This window comes from Zosterops lateralis (genome assembly GCF_965231275.1).
Source record: "Zosterops lateralis genome assembly, chromosome: 2".
In the NCBI taxonomy this organism is placed as follows: domain Eukaryota; kingdom Metazoa; phylum Chordata; class Aves; order Passeriformes; family Zosteropidae; genus Zosterops; species Zosterops lateralis.
In genome coordinates, this window is record NC_139763.1 from 86172572 (window position 1) to 86193955 (window position 21384).

Here is a 21384-nt window from a genome sequence, read left to right on the forward strand (position 1 = left end):
GTCCAAAAACTCTTTGGAGAAGAGGAAGTGGTCTTGTCTCTTTGCCCAATATTGCTGACATACTGCTGTGTCCAGTGTTGGTGTCCACACATGACAAATGTGAAATTACTGGAAAGAGATCAAAGGATGTCATACACCAAAAAATCTAGTGGATGGGAAATAAACCTTAAAATGGGAAATCTGTTCTACCTAAGCTGTTCAGAGAAAAGATATGGAATGAATTATTGTTCTGTGTGGAGGTACTTGCACATGGAAAAGAAGTCAGAGGATGCAGGGCAGAAGGAACTGTTGGTAACTTTATGGACAAAGGCCAAACAAGACCAGTCATGGGATTCTGGAGTTAGACAAATCCAACCTTGAAATAAGACACAGTTCTCTAGCAGTACTTAAGCATTTCAGAAGCTTACTAGAGGAAGTGGTTGACTCACTCTAATCAGGTCTCTTTGGTATATGAGATATTTTTCTAAAGCACAGGCTTTAATCCAGTTCTGAGTGGGAAAAAATAAACAGCCTATGGGTATAAGAGGTCAGACAAGCAAATCATAGTGGCCTTAAAACATATGAATTGCAGTAATCCCCCTATGCAAGACTTTAAAATTTTCACAGAGATAATTCAGCAATACATTTGTTCTCTGCTCTGAAGTGTCATGGTCATATTACAGTTATATTTATGAGTAAGGGAACTGTCACTTTTTAAAACCAAAAGCTATATAAAGGTGCCCATAACTAAGAACTTACTGTGCAGCCTACCTGTGCTCTGGGAACTACTGAAGTTAGGAATCCACATGCAGGTCCCTGTGGCTATGCTGCTGCGAAACTTGGGGTGCAGAGGGCATTGATGCCATGTTCACCTCCCTCTGTTACCTGTCTCTGAAAAATTCACAGTGATTTCTAATGAAAATTCACCTTTATGCTTTGTGTATTTCAAAGATATTTTGTATTACAACTTCATATTCTTTTTGTTGAATTGGACAGTTAAGCCCAGAGTTTTATTTTGCTCTGATTTTTTTTTTTTTTTTTTTTTTTTTTTTTTTTTTTTTTTTTTTTTTTTGGTTAATCCATGCAGCTCCCTGAACACCTTGCTCTTCATGGGCCAGGAGCTTCTTGCAAATGTCACTTTATCCTGACTCTTCTGATAGATCCAGTGAGAGATATGAGGGCATGAGAAGTCATAGCTGTGTACACTCTCATTTTATCTCCTGACAATTCACTGTAGGGCACCACTTGGATGACTTTTAGACTGCACAATAAAAAAACCCTAAGAAAACAGTATGCACATGGAGACATCACTACTTATGATCTAGTTTGTAGATTAACTCTTGCTTTTCTGCACGACTCAGACAGAAATAGCCATTACATTTCCTAAGCTAAAGAAATGCTTTGTCCTGAAACTGCTCTTGGTATTAGAGGGAGTTGAGTAGCTAAATACAATTTCAGCCCTCAAGTGCCATCATGAATTTAGGACATTAGTGGCAAATCTCTCTGGTGTAGTTATCCTCAATTTATTCCATATAGGTCCAAAACACATTAGTTGAAAAGCTTATCTGCACATGAGTCTCATCATTCTCACCTGTTCAAAACATTGTATTCTGCATTTATTCTTCAAACATTTATCTACGGTTTCCTGCAAAGACAACATTTTCTTGCTGTCTTGCAGCTTCAGGCCCCAGAACACATTTCTGATGCCTGGGAAACAGACAGGTTAATGAAGAGGTATGGTACAGCTGGTTTGCCTCCTTTCAGCCAAGTGTCTGTAGCCTTAGAAAACGTTATTAATGTGTGGGAGAAAAAGACAACATTTTATCTTGCTTGAAACTGTAGTCAATATAGTAACAAGGCTGGTTTGTTGGTTCTTTTTTTTTTTTTTTTTTTTTTTTTTTTTTTTTTTTGCTAGGTAACTATGGCTAAGCCTGTTACATCCATGCAGGTCTGTATTCTGTGAATAGTCTTTCAAACTCCATCTGAGATTTGACCTTCCAGAATCCTAATCATCTGCAGCAAGTAATTTTTTTTAATGGGCAAAGAAACTCTAATTAGTTCTTTTTCATTATCACTAGTCATCAAGAGAAAAGGCCAAGGGGTAGATTTAGTGTCCGAGATGAAAAATTTTTGTGGCAGTTGTGTAAGTAGTTTAAAGTTGTAGAGATGTTAGGACAGACAGAGGTAAGAGTAAAAGATGGGATTTTCCAAAGCACTTTTGTTGGCCTAACAGTGCTCCCATTATCGCTAATGGCAAATGCAGAGCACCTGTGGCAGTGACCCAGTATGTGTGTGTGTGTACATGTACATGGAGCAGGTTCTCATTGTCTTTGACCTGTTTGGACACAGGAAGCTCTGGGAACCCCAACCAAGCTTGTTGTTCAGCTTTCTGTGCATGAGTAACCACATGAAATTATGATGTCACTGATGTTTTGGGCACTAAACTATTTCAAGATTGGAGCAGGTATAACTCAACAGAATCCAAGTCCATGGTGTGTGAGCCATCTTAAAAACAAGAAGATTAAGAACAAAAAAAAGATCAGATTTTATCCTATTTCTATTGCAGTAAATACAAAGTAATGTCAATAACATTAGTAAAAGGACTTCTAATTCATACTGGTAAATCTGGGACAAAACTGAAGCTCACAAACAATAACAATGACAAAAAGTCTTGTTTTAATTTACTGCTTCTCTGAGATTAAAAAATCCATTATCCTGAAAACTAAAGATTTCATCCCACTTCAGGAGGGCACTGCCTCTCCGGACAGTGTTGCTCTCCAGGCACATTCATTTCTTGCCTCACTGCTGGAGTCGTTAGTACGATGCTTGCTGTAAAGGTGGTTTCTGTGATATATGGAGCTCCCAGCAGCTACACAGAGACCAACCACTCATTTCACACAGGTCTGTGAACAGCCATCACATGGTAGTAATTTTCATTCACTGTCAAACTGTCTTGCTTGAACTGATGAGTTGGAAGTGAAGGGCTCCATATCCCATTACCCCAGAACAAAAACATCCAGTTCCCTTATCTGATTTAAAGATCTGTCTCTACTACATGCTAACAACTTCTATTGCTGAATGTGAATCTATTTCATCAAACCTCTTTTGAGCTTTTTTTGGTATTTCTTTTCCTGTCACCGCTTTTTACTGTGCAGTTTGCAATGAGCAGTGGCATCTCAAAATGAATGGGGGGATGGGAGGGGAAGTGGGACTGTCTGTGCATTTGATGGCTTGACAGATATGCAAACCCTCATTTTACTGGCGTATGCTCAGCAAGCCTTTTCATGTGTGTCCACTGCTATTATTGTTGTTACTATTAATTTAATGGTGCTGAAAGTGCAAGGTTTATATCCTGAGAGTTTGAGGTCATCTGTTACTCTGTATCAAGATCGAATCAATGTGGCCAAGGTCAAAAGAGATCAAACCTTCCCAGCAAAATCTCCTTTACTGTCTACTTTATTTTACCAGGTTACATGTATACATCTCTCTGCATCCATAGTAGATACCATGGCTTTATTCACTATTTAGTCCTACTGAAAGCAAACCTGGTAGCTTTGGTGTGATGCAATGTGTCTGTGATTTGCACAAGGAACAGGAGCAGGGTACAGAAGTTGTGTATTTTGGCAAAAAAAAACCACATGACTATCTTTGGGGGCTCTGGAGTTATCCAACTGACCAACTTGTGGAATGCCACATCCTAGGATTAATCTCAAATATGCTTTTTTGAGGGCCCCGTCCAATAGATGAGTTTTCATGTTACATACTACTGCATATTTATGTTACATAATAATGTGTATTTTAGATTCCTTATTGTGACCTTAACTGAATATGCCTTCTTCATGCCTTATGCAGATGAAAATCTGCATCTCAACTGTATGCATTGGAGAGTTCTTGCACTCTGCAGTCTGCAGTACTCCATGTTTCCATTGCTCTAAAATGTTCCTTACCCTTCTGCAGATGGCCTGGTGGACTGCATGGACCCAGACTGCTGCTTGCAGCCACTGTGCCACATAAATGCACTGTGCCTGGGCTCCCCGGACCCCCTGGATATCATCCAGGAGACACAAGCCCCCATCTCCCAGCAGAGCTTGCATTCCTTCTATGATCGAATCAAGTTCCTGATTGGCAAGGACAGCACTCATGTCATCCCAGGGGACAATCCTTTTGAAGGCGGGTAAGTGAGTTTTGGAGTTGATTCAAAGTGGTAAAGCATAAGCCACTTGGCCATTTTAAGACATGGTAGGGCAGCAGGATGCAGAATAATGCAAATTGTTTAAGTGAAGTAGATGCCTGAAGAATTTTGTGGCTGATATAGTTCTGCTGACTGTCTCTTCACCTACAATTTCCTGCCAGCCAGTAAGGCAAGATGCTTCTCTCACAACACATACGAGCAGTTGCATGTTTCTTCACTTTCCTTATTTCAAGGAGTGAAAGGCAGTCCATTCAGCTCTTGTAAATGAAGTGACTGACGTTGTGCACAAGTATTTCCTAAAAAGCAGTGACAGATCTTCCTTTGATAGAGGCAAAAGAGAAGGAAACTAGAGTACTATTGCAATTGATAGTGAATATTAGAGACCTCAAAAGAACTGAGGAAAATCATACCTTCTATGGAGGGCTGTTAGACTAATTTGCAATATAAGAATCAGGTTGAATATGGATTGGTTTTAAAACCCAGAAGTTCTTTATTGCTGCAGTCATCATCAAGAAACAGGAACTGGGAAACAAAACATAGAAGTTTACTTCTGTGACTGCATCTCAGCAATTTGTTTTAAGTATATTCCTATCTGTCAGGATTGGTCATCCCTGAAAATCATTTCTTGTGGCGGGGTAACTGGGGTGTCAGATTCCTAGATTGTCCAGTGTCTGCCCTGAATGTTGCCTTTCAGAAGTATTGACCCTGATCCTGGAGGTGGCTCTCAACACTTAGGCTTGAACTTTGTTGAGCTTCACCCAGTCATGAACTGCTTACTTTCAGCTTTCCCACACACAGCAGTTAATAGGTTGGCACTGAAAATATACAACCCTCATGCTTGTGTGGGTATGTATTTCAGCACTTGAAATAAATCTCAGGCCTAATGCTTTTCATGAAGGGACACTGCCAGCATCTCTTGGGCACCACCTCCCAGGTATCACCTTTTTTGGTAGTCTACAGGCTGGCATCATCCTCACAGCAGTGTCAGGAAATCAGCCTGCTGTGATATTTTCCCTGATATTTCTTGCTTCCAATGTCTTCCGAGAAAGCTGACAACAGTAACTCAGATTATAACCAAACACTTACTATGTTGCAAATTGTTGCCCTTCATTGGCATTCTGAGGATCTCAGGTACTGGATATGAACACTCTGGACTCTGGACTAGTCGTGATTTGTTGCTGTAAAATCAGGCTTCAGAATATGAAATAGATTATGCTCACAATTGCATTTTTCTGATGTATTTAGGGCAGCAATTCCTCAACATTTCTGCAGAGGACTCTGTTATCAGGTCTTTCTGACAAGCAGAGAGTTTTGGTACACACACATCTGTGTTTAGTGAACTTTCCATACAACTAATGAACTATAAGATTTTTCGTATTTGTACAATAAAAAAAAATATTTTTGCCTTCTCTTTAATGGCTCTTTGCATTCAACAGCATACAGAGCTAGGGGAAAATAGTGGGAATTTCCTATATACATTGTGAATTTCTTTCTGAGAGTACCAGCAGAGGACCAACAGAAAGAATGTGTCATTTAAGGTCACATAAATTCCTACAGGAATTATATGTGTTTCATAGGTCTGATGATAGATCTATATGTAGGAAGGACCTACTAACCATCTGTAGATGTCCTGCTAAGGAAGGATTCAGAATTCAAAAGGAGCACATGCTAGCATAAATGTTTGTCTGGTATGTAGGTTACTGGAGTGAGGGAATGCAAAGATTCAGATCAATAAGGAAGAGTTTTAATAACTGCTTTTGATGGAATGCAGTGGAAGTAATAAACCTTGTTCTATTTAAGTTAGGATGAAGAATTATACAGAGTTAGCAATGATTTATGAGGTTTCCATTCTCAAATTGTCAGCATAGGGTGTGTGCCACTAAATATGGTCTACAGATATGTCACTTCAAGCTGTGACTGTATTGCATCTCTCAAGTTAAGTATCATGATTCACAGGAGTAATTGCAAGTAACATTGATGAACTTCAACAGAAGGTATATTTTCACCTGGTCCAGGTGAAAATCGTCCACTCACGAGAGTGTTGGGTTGTTGAAAATGCCACTACTCTTATGGGATTTTAAAAGATATCACATGTTCCTGTTAGTTCTTAAAGTTCTATAGATCAGGATAGACTCAACTAGTTGCAAGGGTTTTCTGCTTATTTGGCTTCTCTTTGTAGTTTCAATTGCCTGTTTCACCACCCAGAAAGCTGGACCTTTGAACAGCTCCCCTGGTCACCCTGGAAATGACAGTGCTTCAGCAGTGGTCAGTGACTGATATGTGGAAAAGCATGATCTGGGACCATCTAGGATCCAGTTAGTCTGGACAGGCAGGACTGCCTGTATTTGCATGTGTGGATATGCCCTTTATTCAGTAGCATTGTCACTGAAACTCCACCAGTTGCTTTTACAACAGACAGTGATAATATCCTTGCTATCCATGGAGCTGCTCAGTGTCTATAAAAATCACAACAGCTGCTGGGGGCAAGTTTTCATCACTCCTTCCAGTTGCTGGTTTAAGAGTTTGTCTGACAGGAGGGAGTTATTCTTATGGAGAGCTCCAGCATCCTGCTTTAGGACGACTCTCTCCCATTGCTACTGGGATGATTCATGAAGTCATCTCCTTGGTGTAGATCAGGACTGTAGACTGCTGAACATGGAATTTCCTATATCTTTCCGTCCCAATGCCATCATCTTCACGGGGTAGGGTTGGAGTAGGATCCATGTCATTTGCTGTGAGCAGTCCCCTGTGAGCAGGCAATGCAGAGGTGACATGGATCTCTGTGTCCTGTGTGTCTGTTATCCTGTATAGGAGCCATTGGCACAGGCACACTCATCATTCAGGTCAGGAACTACAGCCTGCTCCTCCAGGCTTCACTAGGTCATGGCTGACTGATTATCACCTTGGGGGAACCCAGGCACATTTGCATCCCTGTCTGGTGCAGAAGTGGCAGCAGTGTGAAGGAGGTGACTCAATATCTTTGCAATATACGTTCTGAGCTTCAAAACCTCAGCTTAGACACTCTTCAGAGAGAACAGCAGTGCAGATCACTTAATGGATACAAATAAATGAATGTCTTGTGACAGCTAGCCTTTGAGTGAATTTATTATTGAATTACATTCTGGCTTTTTAAGAACAAGCTGAGCTGACAAGCTCTCTCACCAGTGCAGAAGAAAAAGAAAGACAATGATAAATTACCCTGATGGATAAAGGCAAAGACCTTGTTTCTTCCCAAATACCAGCAATTATATATTATTCATGTTTGGGAAGAAAAAATAATCATTGCCCATATAGAAATGAGTGTTTATGATGATAAAGCAAGTAGCTAAATTAAATTCTGAATGTGCAGAATATCTTTTCACATCATTTTGATGAACAGATAACAAGCACTCCTCTACTACTTGGTCATTCTTGTATTGATTTTGAAACCACTTACTGTTTGCTTTGTCGTTTTTAAGACGTTCTTAGTTGTCCATCACCATAAGGAGTAGCACAAGATGTAGTGGTGTCAATAAGTTGACTATAAAGTAGGATACCTGATATATTTGTTCTCTTTTGAGGGACAGTGCCAGAAAATGGCAAGAACGGGCTTTATTCCCCTCCTTTTTTGAGGCAGATTGTGTACATCTACTTGCTGCCAGTAGTATCAACCTGTTCTGATTACTTGGGCAGCTGGAAATAACCATCTGAGTTACATGAAACATCAGAGAGCAGCATCTGTTATTAGCTGCAAGAGTAGTCCCTGATTGCACTCAGGTCAGTAGTGTACATACCAAAAGTTAATTTTGATGATTTAAAATCGAGTCAAAGTTAATTTCACACTTTTTTTCCCACTACTGAGTGACAAGGTATCTGTAAACATGTCACTCAATCTTCCTGTGTCCCCTCTGTGCTAGGCAGAACAATGTACCTTACTGATCCAGGTGGAGAGGGTTACACAGCACAGTTAGAAACTCAGAGGGCAGGTATGCTATAAATGCCTGTGTGCACTGTTTTAATATGAATAAGTAAATAAATGGGGTTTATTGTCAAAGAGTAAAATTGCACTGATCCCAAGTCCCATCAAAACAAAAACTGTGAATATTTATCATGGGCAAAGAAGAGCTAAGAAAATAGAGGGTAGAATTTAAATATTTTTTAAAAATGTTTTGGTAGTCCATCTGGTCAGTCCTAAATTATTTTGAGGACTATTGCTATGTTTTCTTAGTATCCTTGAAGGAGTTTGCCCCAGGAAGCTGTGGCTGCCCTGTCCCTGGAATTATTCAAGACCAGGCTGGATGGGGCTCTGAGCAACCTGGTCTAATGGAAGGTGTCCCTTCACATGGCTTGGAGGGTTGGAACTGGATGGTCTTTAATGTCTCTTCCAACACAAACGATTCTCTGATTCTGTGAATATGTTCAAAACATCTTCTCTTTTCTGTTCACACTTTTCGTCCCATTCATGGAGGGCTGTGGGTTCATCCCAGCAGATCTTTCTGAGGTTTTTTCCCAAGGAAACCAAGATGCTCTGTCTTTTCTGTATTTTTCCATCAAGAAAAGTGTAACTTTGATAGAGCGACATAAGAAACACTTCTTTAATTGAAGACAAAGTTAGAGGTCAAAGAACCAAAACTTATCCGGTGTAGCTTTATCCTGATGATTTCTCCTGAGCTGGCTAGTCCAGCTCATGGCCCTGGCCCAACTCCAGGCAGAGTTCCAGGCAGTTCCCTTCAGCAGCAGGAAATTTTCTGGGTCGGATGCACCCACTGAATGCGGACACCCAGAAGCGATGCAGGAGCTTAGGGAGAACAGCAGCTCCATGGGTTAGAACAGCATGGAATGCTGCATCTGTTTAAAACTGTCATAGGGATAACACAGCGTCCAGTGTTCTGAGAGTGAGCACTCACGGCACAGCATGGTACCTACATTAATGGAAGCAAGGTCATATTTTCCCATATTTTATACCAGGCTAACACAGCAAGTCTTCTAACCCTCTTCTGCTCAGCATTATTGTCTTCCAAAGGTATCATTCTTCTTTTGATGCTTTCTATTTAAATGTACTCCTTATTAGGTACATATCATAGCTTTTTGAAACACAGAATAACAAGGAATTTTAAAAAACTTACTGGTTTTTATTTTGGTAATTAATCCCTTCAAGAGGGATTAAGAGCAAAGCATACTTTTAAAACTTACCTTTCCTATGTACAGGGCTTTTTTTTTGCTTTTTCTTTTCTTTTTTTTTTTCTTTTTTTTTTTTTTTTTTTCTTTTTTTTTTTTTCTCCAGTGTTTGCCATCTGATTTTGAGTTTAGCATAACATTATTCCCATTAGTAAATTAATTAAATATATGCAGCTACTTACATCAACTTTGTGGAATTTGTACCTCCAGGACGTCACAAAAGCAAAGCTCCTGTCCATATTTATGTTCTTTTCCATAACATAGATAGTGTAACCCTGATGTTATTATATTCCTCTTTTGTAACTGCCAGTAAAAGGAATTTGGTTGGACTCAATGAACTTCGAGGTCTTGTCCAACCTTAATGATTCTGTAAGTCCTGTGTACAGTTGTTGGAGAACCTGGGCTGCAGTTTTTTAAAACTATTTTTAAAATATTAGATATTTATGGCCAAGCACAAAGGAAGGAGTAGGATCTTCCTAGAGTGATTTGGGCATGCTTCCAGGGCCCAGCAAGGCAGCTGACAGAAATGCTGCACCATCCTTCACCTGGAATTAAAAGGTCTCTGGTGATACCTGTGTCCTAAGGAGCTCTTGGAGTGTGCAGAAAATAGCTCATTAGGAGTTCTTTTAATGCTTGCAAGTTTTGAAGTCTTAATATTTAAGTACCTCCCAGATTTCAGAGGTACTGATGTGCACTTTTGGATTTAGGAGTCTAAACTATGGTGTAGCTGTTGATGCATTCTCCTGGATCTGCACGTAGATATTTGATCAATATTTATTCAGTACTTAAGTTACTTTCCTCTGAAAGAGCTGCCTTATCAGGAGGAGTCTGTCCTTTGAGTGGGACATTTATTTGCTAAATTGGTTAAAACTTCCTATATAAAAAAGCAGTTTTACAATCCCAAACATAAAATCTTCTGTATTTTATTGGACATTTTTTTCCTAATTCCTTTGATTGTTGCAAATCTATCAGACAGCTTATATGTAGTTAAAGAACTTTCCCTATGATCATCAAAAGAGAGATCATTTTGTAATTAACCTGGAAATAATGTATTTTTCCTCCTGTCTGCTCGATTTTGTTTTCATGGTGCCTCAGATTCAATGAAAGGCAGTGCTTTTATTCCTGTTCTTCTGCAGACTGAATATGTGACCAAAGCTTACAAAATAAATACCAGATGTAAAATACTGTAATAATACAGAACTACTAACTTCTGCAGACATTTTTAGTGAAGACTTGACATGAATACACTATTCATCTCCGAAAGTTATTGCAGCATAAAGTCTTTATCTCTCATAGAAATAATGGCTATAAAATTACTTCTGAAAAATCATGAAATAAGCACAATTCAGTATTAGGTGGAAAAATTATCTTGCCCCTTATGTACTACTGGACACTTGATTTGAATTGTACAGATCTACAAAAATATGAGTGTGACTCTGTTTCTTTGAAATCTTATGCAAAAAAAGAGAGTGTTTCATTGGTTTTATTGCAGAAAAGGAATCATCAACTCCTAAAGCATTAGTCAATCACATTGTGAGTAAAAGGATTCTTCACTGAAACTGCAGTAAAGTACAGCCCTACTTTATTATGTGTTGCATTTCCTATAAAACTGTGTTCTAAAATACTTTCATTTAAACAGTTGGAGCCAGTTTTACAATTTCACAGACGTCATCAGCATCTTTTCCTTTGCTGAGTAGCCTTCCCATATCCCTTACCCTCCCACCTTACCATTACAGCTCAGCTGAGAAGTCTTGAGGTATAGAAACAGTGAGTCAATGAGGCATAGAGACACAAGATGCTCTGGATGGCAGGAGTGGCATCTCTTTCCAAGAGTGGCCAGATTGTTTGGCAGATCAGAGAGCAAGATTGTGCTGTCATAAAGAGAAAGGTTACACATCAAGAAGGTGAATAATGTTCAATTCCTGGGAGAAGTTTTCAAGGCAATAAGGGCCTGAGTCTTTCAAGAATGGAGCCAATAAGGAATTCTTGTGAGAGCTATGGTCATGGAGTTTCTCAAAGTGGTAGGTGGTCCTCAAAGGACTTTTTTTTACCAAGCTGTCATGCAATAAAGATACCTCCTTTTCCTTTTGGAGGAGCTACAATCAGCAGTCACTAATACTGCTGAAAAAAGATGATGCCCAAAAAGATATTCAAAAACCATCAGCTTGTAAGTCTTCACAGAGCAAAATGGAGTCAGGTGCATGCAGTGGGAAGCCTGAGAAACTGTACAACAATTGGTCACAAAACAAACATTAAGTATACACTTGTACATATACTAAAAATATCAGATGAGGAAGACTCACTGGTTTGATACTGTCAAGTTAGATGAGATCTAGAGGCAGTAAGAATAAAATCTGCATCTAGAGATGTTACTATAAATATTGATTAATAAGCACTTCTTTTTTGACTTCAAATACCAACTTCATTAGCCACATTTATAAAAGTATCTGAGCATTATGTGGCTTTTCCCCCCATCCTTCTTCAGACAATTTAAATAATGGGTTTTCACTGGAGCTTTTCATTCACTTAGCTTTGCTGTCTTTCATGGAGTATCTAAATACTGTAAAAGGCTTCTTTGCAAAAGGTTAATAGCTAAGGACCATGCCCACATAATCAGCAGCATCTCCTGATCCTTCAGAGATGAGACCTTTTAAGTACCTTCACTGAGGAGGTTAAACAAACAGGTCAGGTGTAGTTTCTTACTGCAAACAACTTAAGAGTTGCCTTTCCTTTACTGATTCTGTTCAGATCTCTTAAAAACTTTGCTCTTCATGACCCATTCTCCTTCTCCAGGGTCCCTGTTCCATCAGCAGCTCACAAAGCAGAATGGCAGGATCTGTTCCAGGCCATATCTTGTCAGTGACACTTGGCAGGTTCCCATCTGGGATATGGTCAAACATTAGTGCATTTAGTCCCTTTGTCACATTGACACCGGTATTCTGGTGCTTCCCTTAGTGTAAACTCCTCAGATGAGCCTAATCAGTTATTTAGAATTGTAGAATATTTTGGGGTGAAAGGGACCTTTAAAGGCCATCTCACCCCTGCCATGAGCAGGGACATCTTCAGCCATATCAGGTTGCTCAAAGCCCCATCCAGTTTGGCCTTGAATGTTTCCCAGGATGGGGCAGCCACGACCTCTCCACACAGCCCATGCCAGTGTTTTCCCATTCTTATAATAAACTGCTTCTTCCTTAAATCTAGTGTGAATCTCCCTCTTTTAGTTTAGAATGATTATTCCATTTCCTATTGCATTCAACCCTGCTAAATCCAGCAGGATTGTACTCCAGCTGCCCAACATTTGACAAATCCTTTCAGAAACTCACTTGTGCTGTCCATGATAGCATGGGGGTCTTTCTGGATGACTGCTCTTCAATTTTCATTTCCTATATAAATGTGCCTTTTTTCTTTTTAACAAGGAGACCATCAGAAGGATCATCTGCATTCTTTTTCCTTACCTTAATTCCTTAATTCAGATGGCAGCTAAGAGTAGTACATAGGTTTTGACTTTAAGCTTTCCATACAACTAAACTGAACTAAAAAAGCCAGATGGATTGACTCAGTTCAAGGAAAGACTGTCAGGAGGTTTTTCTCCACAGTTAAGAGGCAAGTGGGCAGTGCTGTTTTTACAGACAGCTTTTGAGGGAAATATTGCCACAAGCAATGAACTTGAACGTCTCTATGCTCTGATCTTTCCTCTTCTTCTTTTGTCCTTCATCTGCCAGCTCAGGCATTTTCTCTGTGTCTGTGTGTTTGATCATGATGCCCTTAACTTTTACCTGGCATTCTACCAAGTGCTCTGTCTATCCTGGTACAAGACTGCCCTGAGGTTGTTTAAGATTAGACAGGTGCATTCAACCCAAAATGGTTGAGGTACATTTTGCTTTATCGTCTCTTACTCTCAAGCAAAAAGGCCACAGCTAAAGCTAAAGACAAGTGATTGCAGCACATCTGTACTTCTAGACTTATCAGAGTGAGCAGATGAATGCCAGGAAAATGTAAAAATCCCTATGGAAGGGATTATCAGATTACTACATTTATTCTTCTTATGTCTCTGTAAGGACGGGATTGTTATTTTGCAGGTGCAGTAAAGAGACATAGACCAGCTGACATGACTGGTGTCACATAGAAAGGCTGTAGAGATTATTTTTCATTAATAACATTCTTCCCAATGAACTATAACTTTCTGCATTTTTGTTCTATGGAGCTCTGTTAGAGTTTTATCCCAAGCAGAAGGATAAATCCTATATATATGTGTGTATATTCATATATACCAATAAAATATGAAAGTGGTAAGTTCAGAGAGATTTATAATGCCAAATTAAAATATTTATTATTAATAACTTGGCTAAGGATGGCTAAGCAGTCATGATAACCATTTTCACACATTGAAACCTTTAAATGAGAAGGTCCAGTGAGGTATGTTGGAAGTATTTTGAGGAGCAACAGAAATTGATCGGAGTGAGATTTCGCATGGTGCCAATCCTCAGTCAGGGAAATCAAGGCAATGCATTTCTTGCAGAAAATGTGGGATTTAGCATGTATGGAATTTTCTTCTTACAGTGAAAAATGCTTAGCAGAAACAGTATTTTTCCTTTATTTCCAAATGCCAATCACAGTGTCACCAGAAAACATCTATGAGTAAAGTATGTTGGAAGGACCAATGTCTAGGTTGTGAGACACTGGATCAGAGTTAGTATTAAAGACAAATCATTAATGTGCTCTCATGAGGTGAAATGACTTTTGTGGAATTTACTTTTCTGGCTTCTATTCTAAGGCTGATTTGGTCTGCTTGAATTTTGTTGACAGTCTGTCAGACTTCATTTGTCTCTGAGCAATAGGAATGTAAAAGCATCTGTGTACCCCTGTCTGCTTGCCACTGTGGCCCAGATCTTACCAGAAAGACTTAATTTAATTTTCTTGGGAATAAAGGATAACTTCGCAAAGCAACAGTGTAAAACTGATACACCATTTGGCATTGTAAATAGCATTTTGAAAATATTTGGTCTTTCAAGCAAGTTTTTATGGAAAAATAAAAAAATTAAAAAGGCGAACTCTAATTAAAGAAGAGGAAAAATGGAGACTGCTTTTCCTTGTAAAACAAGAATCCATACAGTCTCATGTAACAGTGGTGAAGGAAACAAAACAAACAAAAACAAACCTAAAACCAGAGGCAATAGGTGGAATCTATTAATAATTTAATGAAAAGATGAGGCTCAGGCTACAAGAAATTGAATTTTGTTCAACTGCAGAAAACACTCTGAACTAGCAGGCCTAGACTGATGGAATAAATCTCTTCTATTAACATGAGAGATAATTTTATGTAAATGTATTTGGAGACCTTCTAGCAGAGCTGAGCATCTTAGCAGTACCACTTAACATCTTTGCAGGGTAATTGCATTTAGACCAAGGTCAACTGAAGGAAATAGCTGACTAAATTAGCATTAACCAGGTTCCTGGGGGGCTTGGGGCATTGTAGACACTCAATCTTGCCTCCAGAAAGGACATGTTGACACTGGAAACACCAGCTGCTTCCAATGCACTGTGTTTTATTCAAGTGGGGCAAATCTTGTCACCCAGGGAAGATTTGAGACTCACCAGGGACAGTCTGGGCTTGAGTTTTCCTCCAGTTTCCATCTCTACCTCTTTTAAATGGATTCCAATTCATGCATCTTGCTCCAGCTTCTTTTTATCACTGTGGGTTAGGAATGATGTCCCCATAGTGTAACATCGTTCCTTAAAGCATGGAGGTAAAGCAATGGTTATAGTCCTCAGGAGGGTGAGGGTTCCAGCTGGGTTTTTGATGAGCTGCTTCTCTGAGAAGAGACAGCCTCCAAGTCCATGAGTACATAGGTATGCTAGCAGAGTTGGGTGAGTGCTGGGAAGCATCAGACAGAATGGGAACGAAATCTCTTTCCAAAGGAGGGGTGTCAAATGCGTTTTCTACAGCTGCCAAGGTGAGAGGAAGCTCTTTATTTGTTCACCTTGTGCTGGTGCTTGTGGAAATAGTTGTCAGTGATATGTAACAGAACAGATACTTGTGGATAATAAAGCACATCCCCCATTTACTGAGCCAAGGGTCTAGGCTAGTCTGCTTCACTGTTACTTAGACCTTTAAAACTGCCTGGACATGTGTTGTGTGTAGGGCAGCATGTTTTTGTTTTTTTTTTTCTTTCCTTGCTTTGACCTCTTGGAAGAAAAAAAAACAACAGTTGGAAGTGTTCTTGTTGGGTTCACAGAAATGTATGATCATTATCTTGTTCTTATTATTTTGAAACATTTACAGTTGCAGTGTTTACTTGAATATGTGGTACAGAACACAGATTCCTTTGTACTCAGGTCTTAGTATTCATGAAACAGTTTGCAGTAATTCCTTGTCTTCCACAAAATATGCAGCCCATTTGATGAGAGGCTGAGAGAAGGCAGTTTCAAACCCATCATGTGGTCTCTCTGAAGGATGGAAAAGAAGACAGAGCAGAGTGGAGCAGATCATGAAAAAATCTGGGAAGAGAAAGCCTAGGTTTTGCTCTTGGCTTGGGGATGTGCTCAGACGCATTCACTTTATGCAAAAATTGCACTGCAGATGGTGACCTATTGACTTCATTGGGGTTATTCCAAGCATTGACATTTTTCCAAGCATATTCCATGGCATCATGATCCTTTTGAGTTATGCTCTACCTGTGTGTTAGAGAATGATGTGCATAATACTGTACTGGATTATTGTTTTGCAGTTGTTGTATATGGAAAGCTGAGTTAGAGCCCTTAATGGGAGAGGCAATAGAAGTATTAAGGATATTATTCCCCCCATTAGCCCTATTCCTGAAAATGTTAAAGACCAAGTTAGATGGAGCTCTGAGTAAATCAATCTAGAGGAAGGCAGGCAGGTTGGAACTAGATGATCTTTAATGTCCCTTCCAGCCCAAATCATTGTAGGATTGTAGGATTATTAGCTCCAAATTTAGTCCAAGTCTTTTCCTACATGACTCCTAAGAAGTCAGTGATGATACATCAGAGAAAACTCAGTGACATAAAAATCATTTGTAGTATCTAATTTTCCTCTGACCTATTCCAAAATTATATATGAATATAGTCACATCTTAGATTGCAGACGCATTTTGGCATTACTGCAGTAATTTTTTGATAATATTGGAGCTCTCCATTTAGATCATCCAGAATTTTGTTTAAGACTCCCTGGCAAATGGTCTGTTTGCTGTACTGTGGAATGTAAAAATTGTGCAGCCTTTATTACATAGAAATTATACTTTATCTCCTTACATTATACAATCTCAGATTTTTGGGTAGACTGTAAGAAAATAACTGTCTCTTTCCCTAATGATCTGTGTTTATAAAATCATCTTTGCAAAACATTGCAGAAATCATCCTTTGCCTCAGTGAACCAGCAAAGCACCATTACTCTGTTGAAGTGCAGCTGGGATGATTTACTCTAGCTGAGATCTGGTTCTGCACCTGGAGAAACATTGGCTTTCAATCTCTGCTCTCCAGCAGGACAGCAGTTAGGAAAATTATTCATTGGGTCACGTTAGCACACTGACACTACAATTTGCTGTTGCTGCTCAGAAAAATAGTTACCTTCAGCCAAAAATTGGGTTCAGACACTCTTGCAGACATGTGATGTTTTGTCTTTATGGGAAGCTCCTAAGGTAGCAATGCAGTAATGACTTAGAAGTCTGGAAACAGACTTTGGAATGAGAACCGAGAAAATTTGTCTTTGGCTTTACTGCAGGTTTTCTGACTGACCTTGGACAACTGAAAATCATTCCATGTTTTATTTCCTCCCTCTGTAAAATACCAATCTGGCTGTATTAATCAGTGTTTGTAAAGATCCTTGAAATCCTTAGATAAAAGAGCATATTACAGATCACACAGTAGTTGGAATAGATGTAGCCTATAAAATGGTGCAATCTACCGAACTTGGGAAGAAAAAGTCCATCCTATTAGTGTGCTCAGCTCCCCAGGCAGATTGTAAAGAAGCTCTCTGAACCTGGCAAATTATCTGTCATGGTTTTCCCAAATGGAAAAGGAATGAGCTGACAAGCCTTGGTCTTCTGTGGCTTTTGTGCCTTAAATATGTCTATGTACTGCATGGTAACTTTGTGTTCTCTTTGATTTTAAAATGCACCTTGCTTTTAATTAGGGCAAAACTGTTAAGACACTACTGAAGAAAAGGTTCTTCACTCAGAGGGTGGTTGGGCACTGGAACAGGCTCCTGAGGGAGTGTCGTGGCACAAAGCCTGCCAGAATTGCAGAAATGTTTGGACAACACTTTCAGGAACATGGTATAATTTGAAGGCTGCTCTGTGCAGGGCCAGGAGCTGGGCTCAGTGATCCCTTGGGCTGTGAGTCCCTTCCATCTCAGGAGATTCTATGAATCTGTGGAATTCCAGTGCGATGATGTGAATCCTACAGAAGTTTATACTTAATGAACTATATGATGCAGCAGTTGCTTTTAGATAGTGGGGAAATTGTAAACCTCATTTTGAGTATCAAAGGTTTTTACACAATGCCTGAAAAAGCCTTCAAGGGCAGCATCCCACCATCAAAACACACAGTATGGCCTCCAGATATAGAGGTTGTAAAGGTCTCGGCTTTCTAATCCATAGGAATTCACAGCCACATCAACAGAGGAAAAACTGCATTTGTCAAAAATACTTGCTATTTCTTATTATTTTTCTCCTTCTTGCAGACATGCATGTGTGATTCGAGGCCAGGTGATGACAGCAGATGGGACCCCTCTAGTTGGAGTGAACATCAGCTTTGTCAACAATCCTCTGTTTGGGTACACAATCAGCAGACAAGATGGCAGGTAGGATGGTCTGTATGGGATTTACAGTGTTCAGTCAGCAGTAACATGGCATTATTGCCATGACCACTAAAGAGAAACTCCTTCGAAAAGCATGTTTATTATTGACACCTTTTGAAGATGTTGGTGCATTATTGGTTGTTTTGGGGCTACATTTGTCTGGTGACCAGTCCCCAGTGCTGTTCCTTGCTCTTCCAATTCCAGGGCCAGTCTTGTTCAATGTACTTATCAACGGCCTGATGCAGTTGAATGCACAGTTAGCAAGATGGTGGTGGTACCAAAGTGGGAGGTGCTCTTGATGCACCTGAGGGACAAGAGACCTTGCAGAGAGATCTAGATAGATTGGAGCATTGGGCTGTGATGAATGGGATGAATTTTCAAAAGTCAAAATGCAGATTTTTTGCACCAGGAACGGAGTAACACCAGGCACAAGTATAAACTAAGAGGCGAGTGGCTGATGAACAGCCCTGCAGATAGAGGGATCTGGGGGTGCTGGCCAGCAGCAGCTGAATAGAAACTGTTGGAGCAGTGTGTCTTGGCAGCCAAGAGGGCAAACCCCATCCTGTGGTGTATCAAACACAGCATGACCAGCCGGTCAAAAAGGTGATTGTCCTGCTATATCCGGTGCTGGTGCAGCCTCACCCAGAACACTTTCTGCAGTTCTGGGCCCCACAATTTAGGAAAGGTGTTCAGGTCCCTTAATATGTCCAGAGGAGGGCAAGAAAGTGGTGACAGGACTGGAAGGAATATCCTGTGAGAAATGTCTCACATGAGGACTCTGAATTTCTCCATTTTAGAGAAAAGGAGACTTGAAGGGTGACCTCATTGCTTCCTACAGCTTCCTGAGGAGGGGGTGTGGAGAGGGAAGTGCTGAGCTCACCTCCTTGCTATCCACTGATAGGACTCGTGGGAATGGTTCAAAACTACACCAGGGGACATATAGACTGGACATGAAGAAATATTTCTTAACTGAGAGGGTGCTTAAACACAGGCTTCCAGTTATGAAAACTTCCCTGTCCAACCATCCAGAAGCCACTCTGGCAGTCACACTCACCACCTGAGCTGGGGCTGAGGCCCCTTTGCAGTTACACCTCATATTCACAGTCACACCAGGGCTCCTTACCTGCTCAACCCTAGGTTTCCTATAGCAGTGTCCCAGATACCCAGATCCTTAAAACAATTTAATCTTAGTGCAATAACTAAATAAAAAAATAACAGCCTGAGCTGGTACCCACAGACAAAAGAAACCCTTTTATCCCCTCACAGTCCAAGTATGGGAAAGCCTGGAGTTGTTGGCTCCTGTCGTGTCTCCATGTGGGCACTCAGCAGTTCTCTGCCTCTTGCCTCAGTCTTTGGCTTGGCCTCCTGCCCCCCAAGGATCTCAACCTGCAGCTCACACTGCAGTTGCACACCAAACTACCTGCACCAAATGTAACCTAGGCATTCCTGGAGATGTTCTATGCCCCAAGCCTGTCAGTGTTTAATAGGCATTTGGACAATGCCCTTAATAATGTGGTTTGATTTGATCAGCCCTGAACTGATAAGGCAGCTGGACTTAATGATCCTTGTACTTCCCTAACAAATGAATAGCCTCTTCTCTTTCTCTCTTCTCTTCTCTTCTCTTCTCTTCTCTTCTCTTCTCTTCTCTTCTCTTCTCTTCTCTTCTCTTCGCTTCTCCACTCTTCATATTATTTATTATTATTAACTTTGTGATATCATCTAGAAACCTTAGCCAGCAATTTGGTAATGCAGTGCTCATGCATATAAAAAATATATATGTCTCCTGCTCCCAGCAGCCCTATTCTTGCTAATTCATGTTGAAATGATCAGGAAGAAGTCATTAAGATTACGGTTGTGTTAGAGGCAAAATCTGAGCAATCACGCTCAACCAAAACAAAAGCAGTGCAAATTGGGAATGTCTTTCATCTTATCTTTTGTTTGGCAGTGCTAATTGGCTCCCTTTCTTTTAAGAACAAAAACGTAACAGAAAGGGTTCCAGCTGCATATGCTCTACGTATTGACTACTGACGGCTAGCACTTGAGAGAGGATTTATGGATTTTAGCACCACTCCAGTCCACAACTTTCATTTGATTTGGTCAGAGAAACAGATAGAATCGTAATGAAAAAGAGGAACATGTGCTAGCAATGTGTGCTTGATGCTGTCCTGTTCACACTCAGGGATGTTTGCACCTACTGTAACAGTGATGGGGACTGGGAGGCTTTCCAAGAGATGCTCCAACTCTTTGATGTTATGACAATAAAATGTGAATGATAAAGAGTCATTCCAGGAAAAGGACACCCCTGGAGCTGCTGTCTCTTATTGCCAGTAGCTTAGGCATTACTGAAAAAACGAGAGAATTTGAACATTTTTGCTTAAGAGGATCTCTGGCAACCTTACTGAACCTACTTTGTGGGAAAGTGGGATCCAAACCCCACACTCATGATCAGCTTGCTGTGTATGGACCAGCACAAAGTCTGTGTCCAGTAGAACAGATAAATATGAATAAAAGATTCCTGGACAACAATGCCTGTCATAACCTTTTGTTCTGTCTGTTTCCTTGTATGTGTACAACACCAAACTACTGTAATCTTTCATTTAGAGTACAAGTACTGTGAGGAGACCATCTTTGCTTTGCAGTTGTGCTGTACCTAGCACAGAGGGGCTTTATTGTAAACTGGACCTCTAGCCAGCAAACATGTAAGCTAAAGGGACAGAGCATGGAGGTGACTGCTACTATCCAGGTTCCAGACCTTTGGAATATTCAAGTAACTATTTCCTCTTGATTATTGGCTGGTGAAAGGTAATCCCGCCCCTGCTAGAAATCTACTTCTACTGGCAGTTCAAGCTAGGGATGCTCCTTCCATGCTATGTCCTTCCCAGGGTCCAGCTGAGCAGGGGCACAGGGCAGAAAGCAATGCAGCCAGAGCATCAGTATGCTCCACCAGGCTTCGGTGGACTCCTGCTTCCTTGGAGTGGCTGCCAGCCTCCAAAAGCTAAATTAGTTTCAAGGAGCTCAGGGCTGCAGTTTGCTGACTCAGCCCCCAACAGACACTCAGCTCTAAGTGATAAAAATGACAGAGATCAGCTGTCTCAGAGCAAGGAATCTGTGACCAAGTGGGATTCATCCTAAAGCAATTTCTGTAGGCAGCTGGTGGGGAGTCAGTGTAACCCCAGACTCTGTGGTGTCAGCTCTTCTGATTTCACTTTCTTCACCTTCTTCTCAAGTCAATCCGCTT

At 40.4% G+C, this 21384-nt stretch overlaps 1 protein-coding gene across 1 annotated transcript in view; it reads left to right on the forward strand.

The window, feature by feature from the left end:
- The window catches only part of TENM4 (teneurin transmembrane protein 4), a gene marked incomplete at its 5' end in the record, with an annotated part of 340098 nt that overhangs the window by 242785 nt on the left and 75929 nt on the right, over nucleotides 1-21384 (forward strand). The window contains 2 exons of the mRNA XM_083855254.1: nucleotides 3937-4153; nucleotides 18030-18149. Of these exons, the coding sequence (XP_083711380.1) occupies nucleotides 3937-4153; nucleotides 18030-18149 (337 nt within the window). The remainder of the gene's footprint in view (nucleotides 1-3936; nucleotides 4154-18029; nucleotides 18150-21384) is intronic.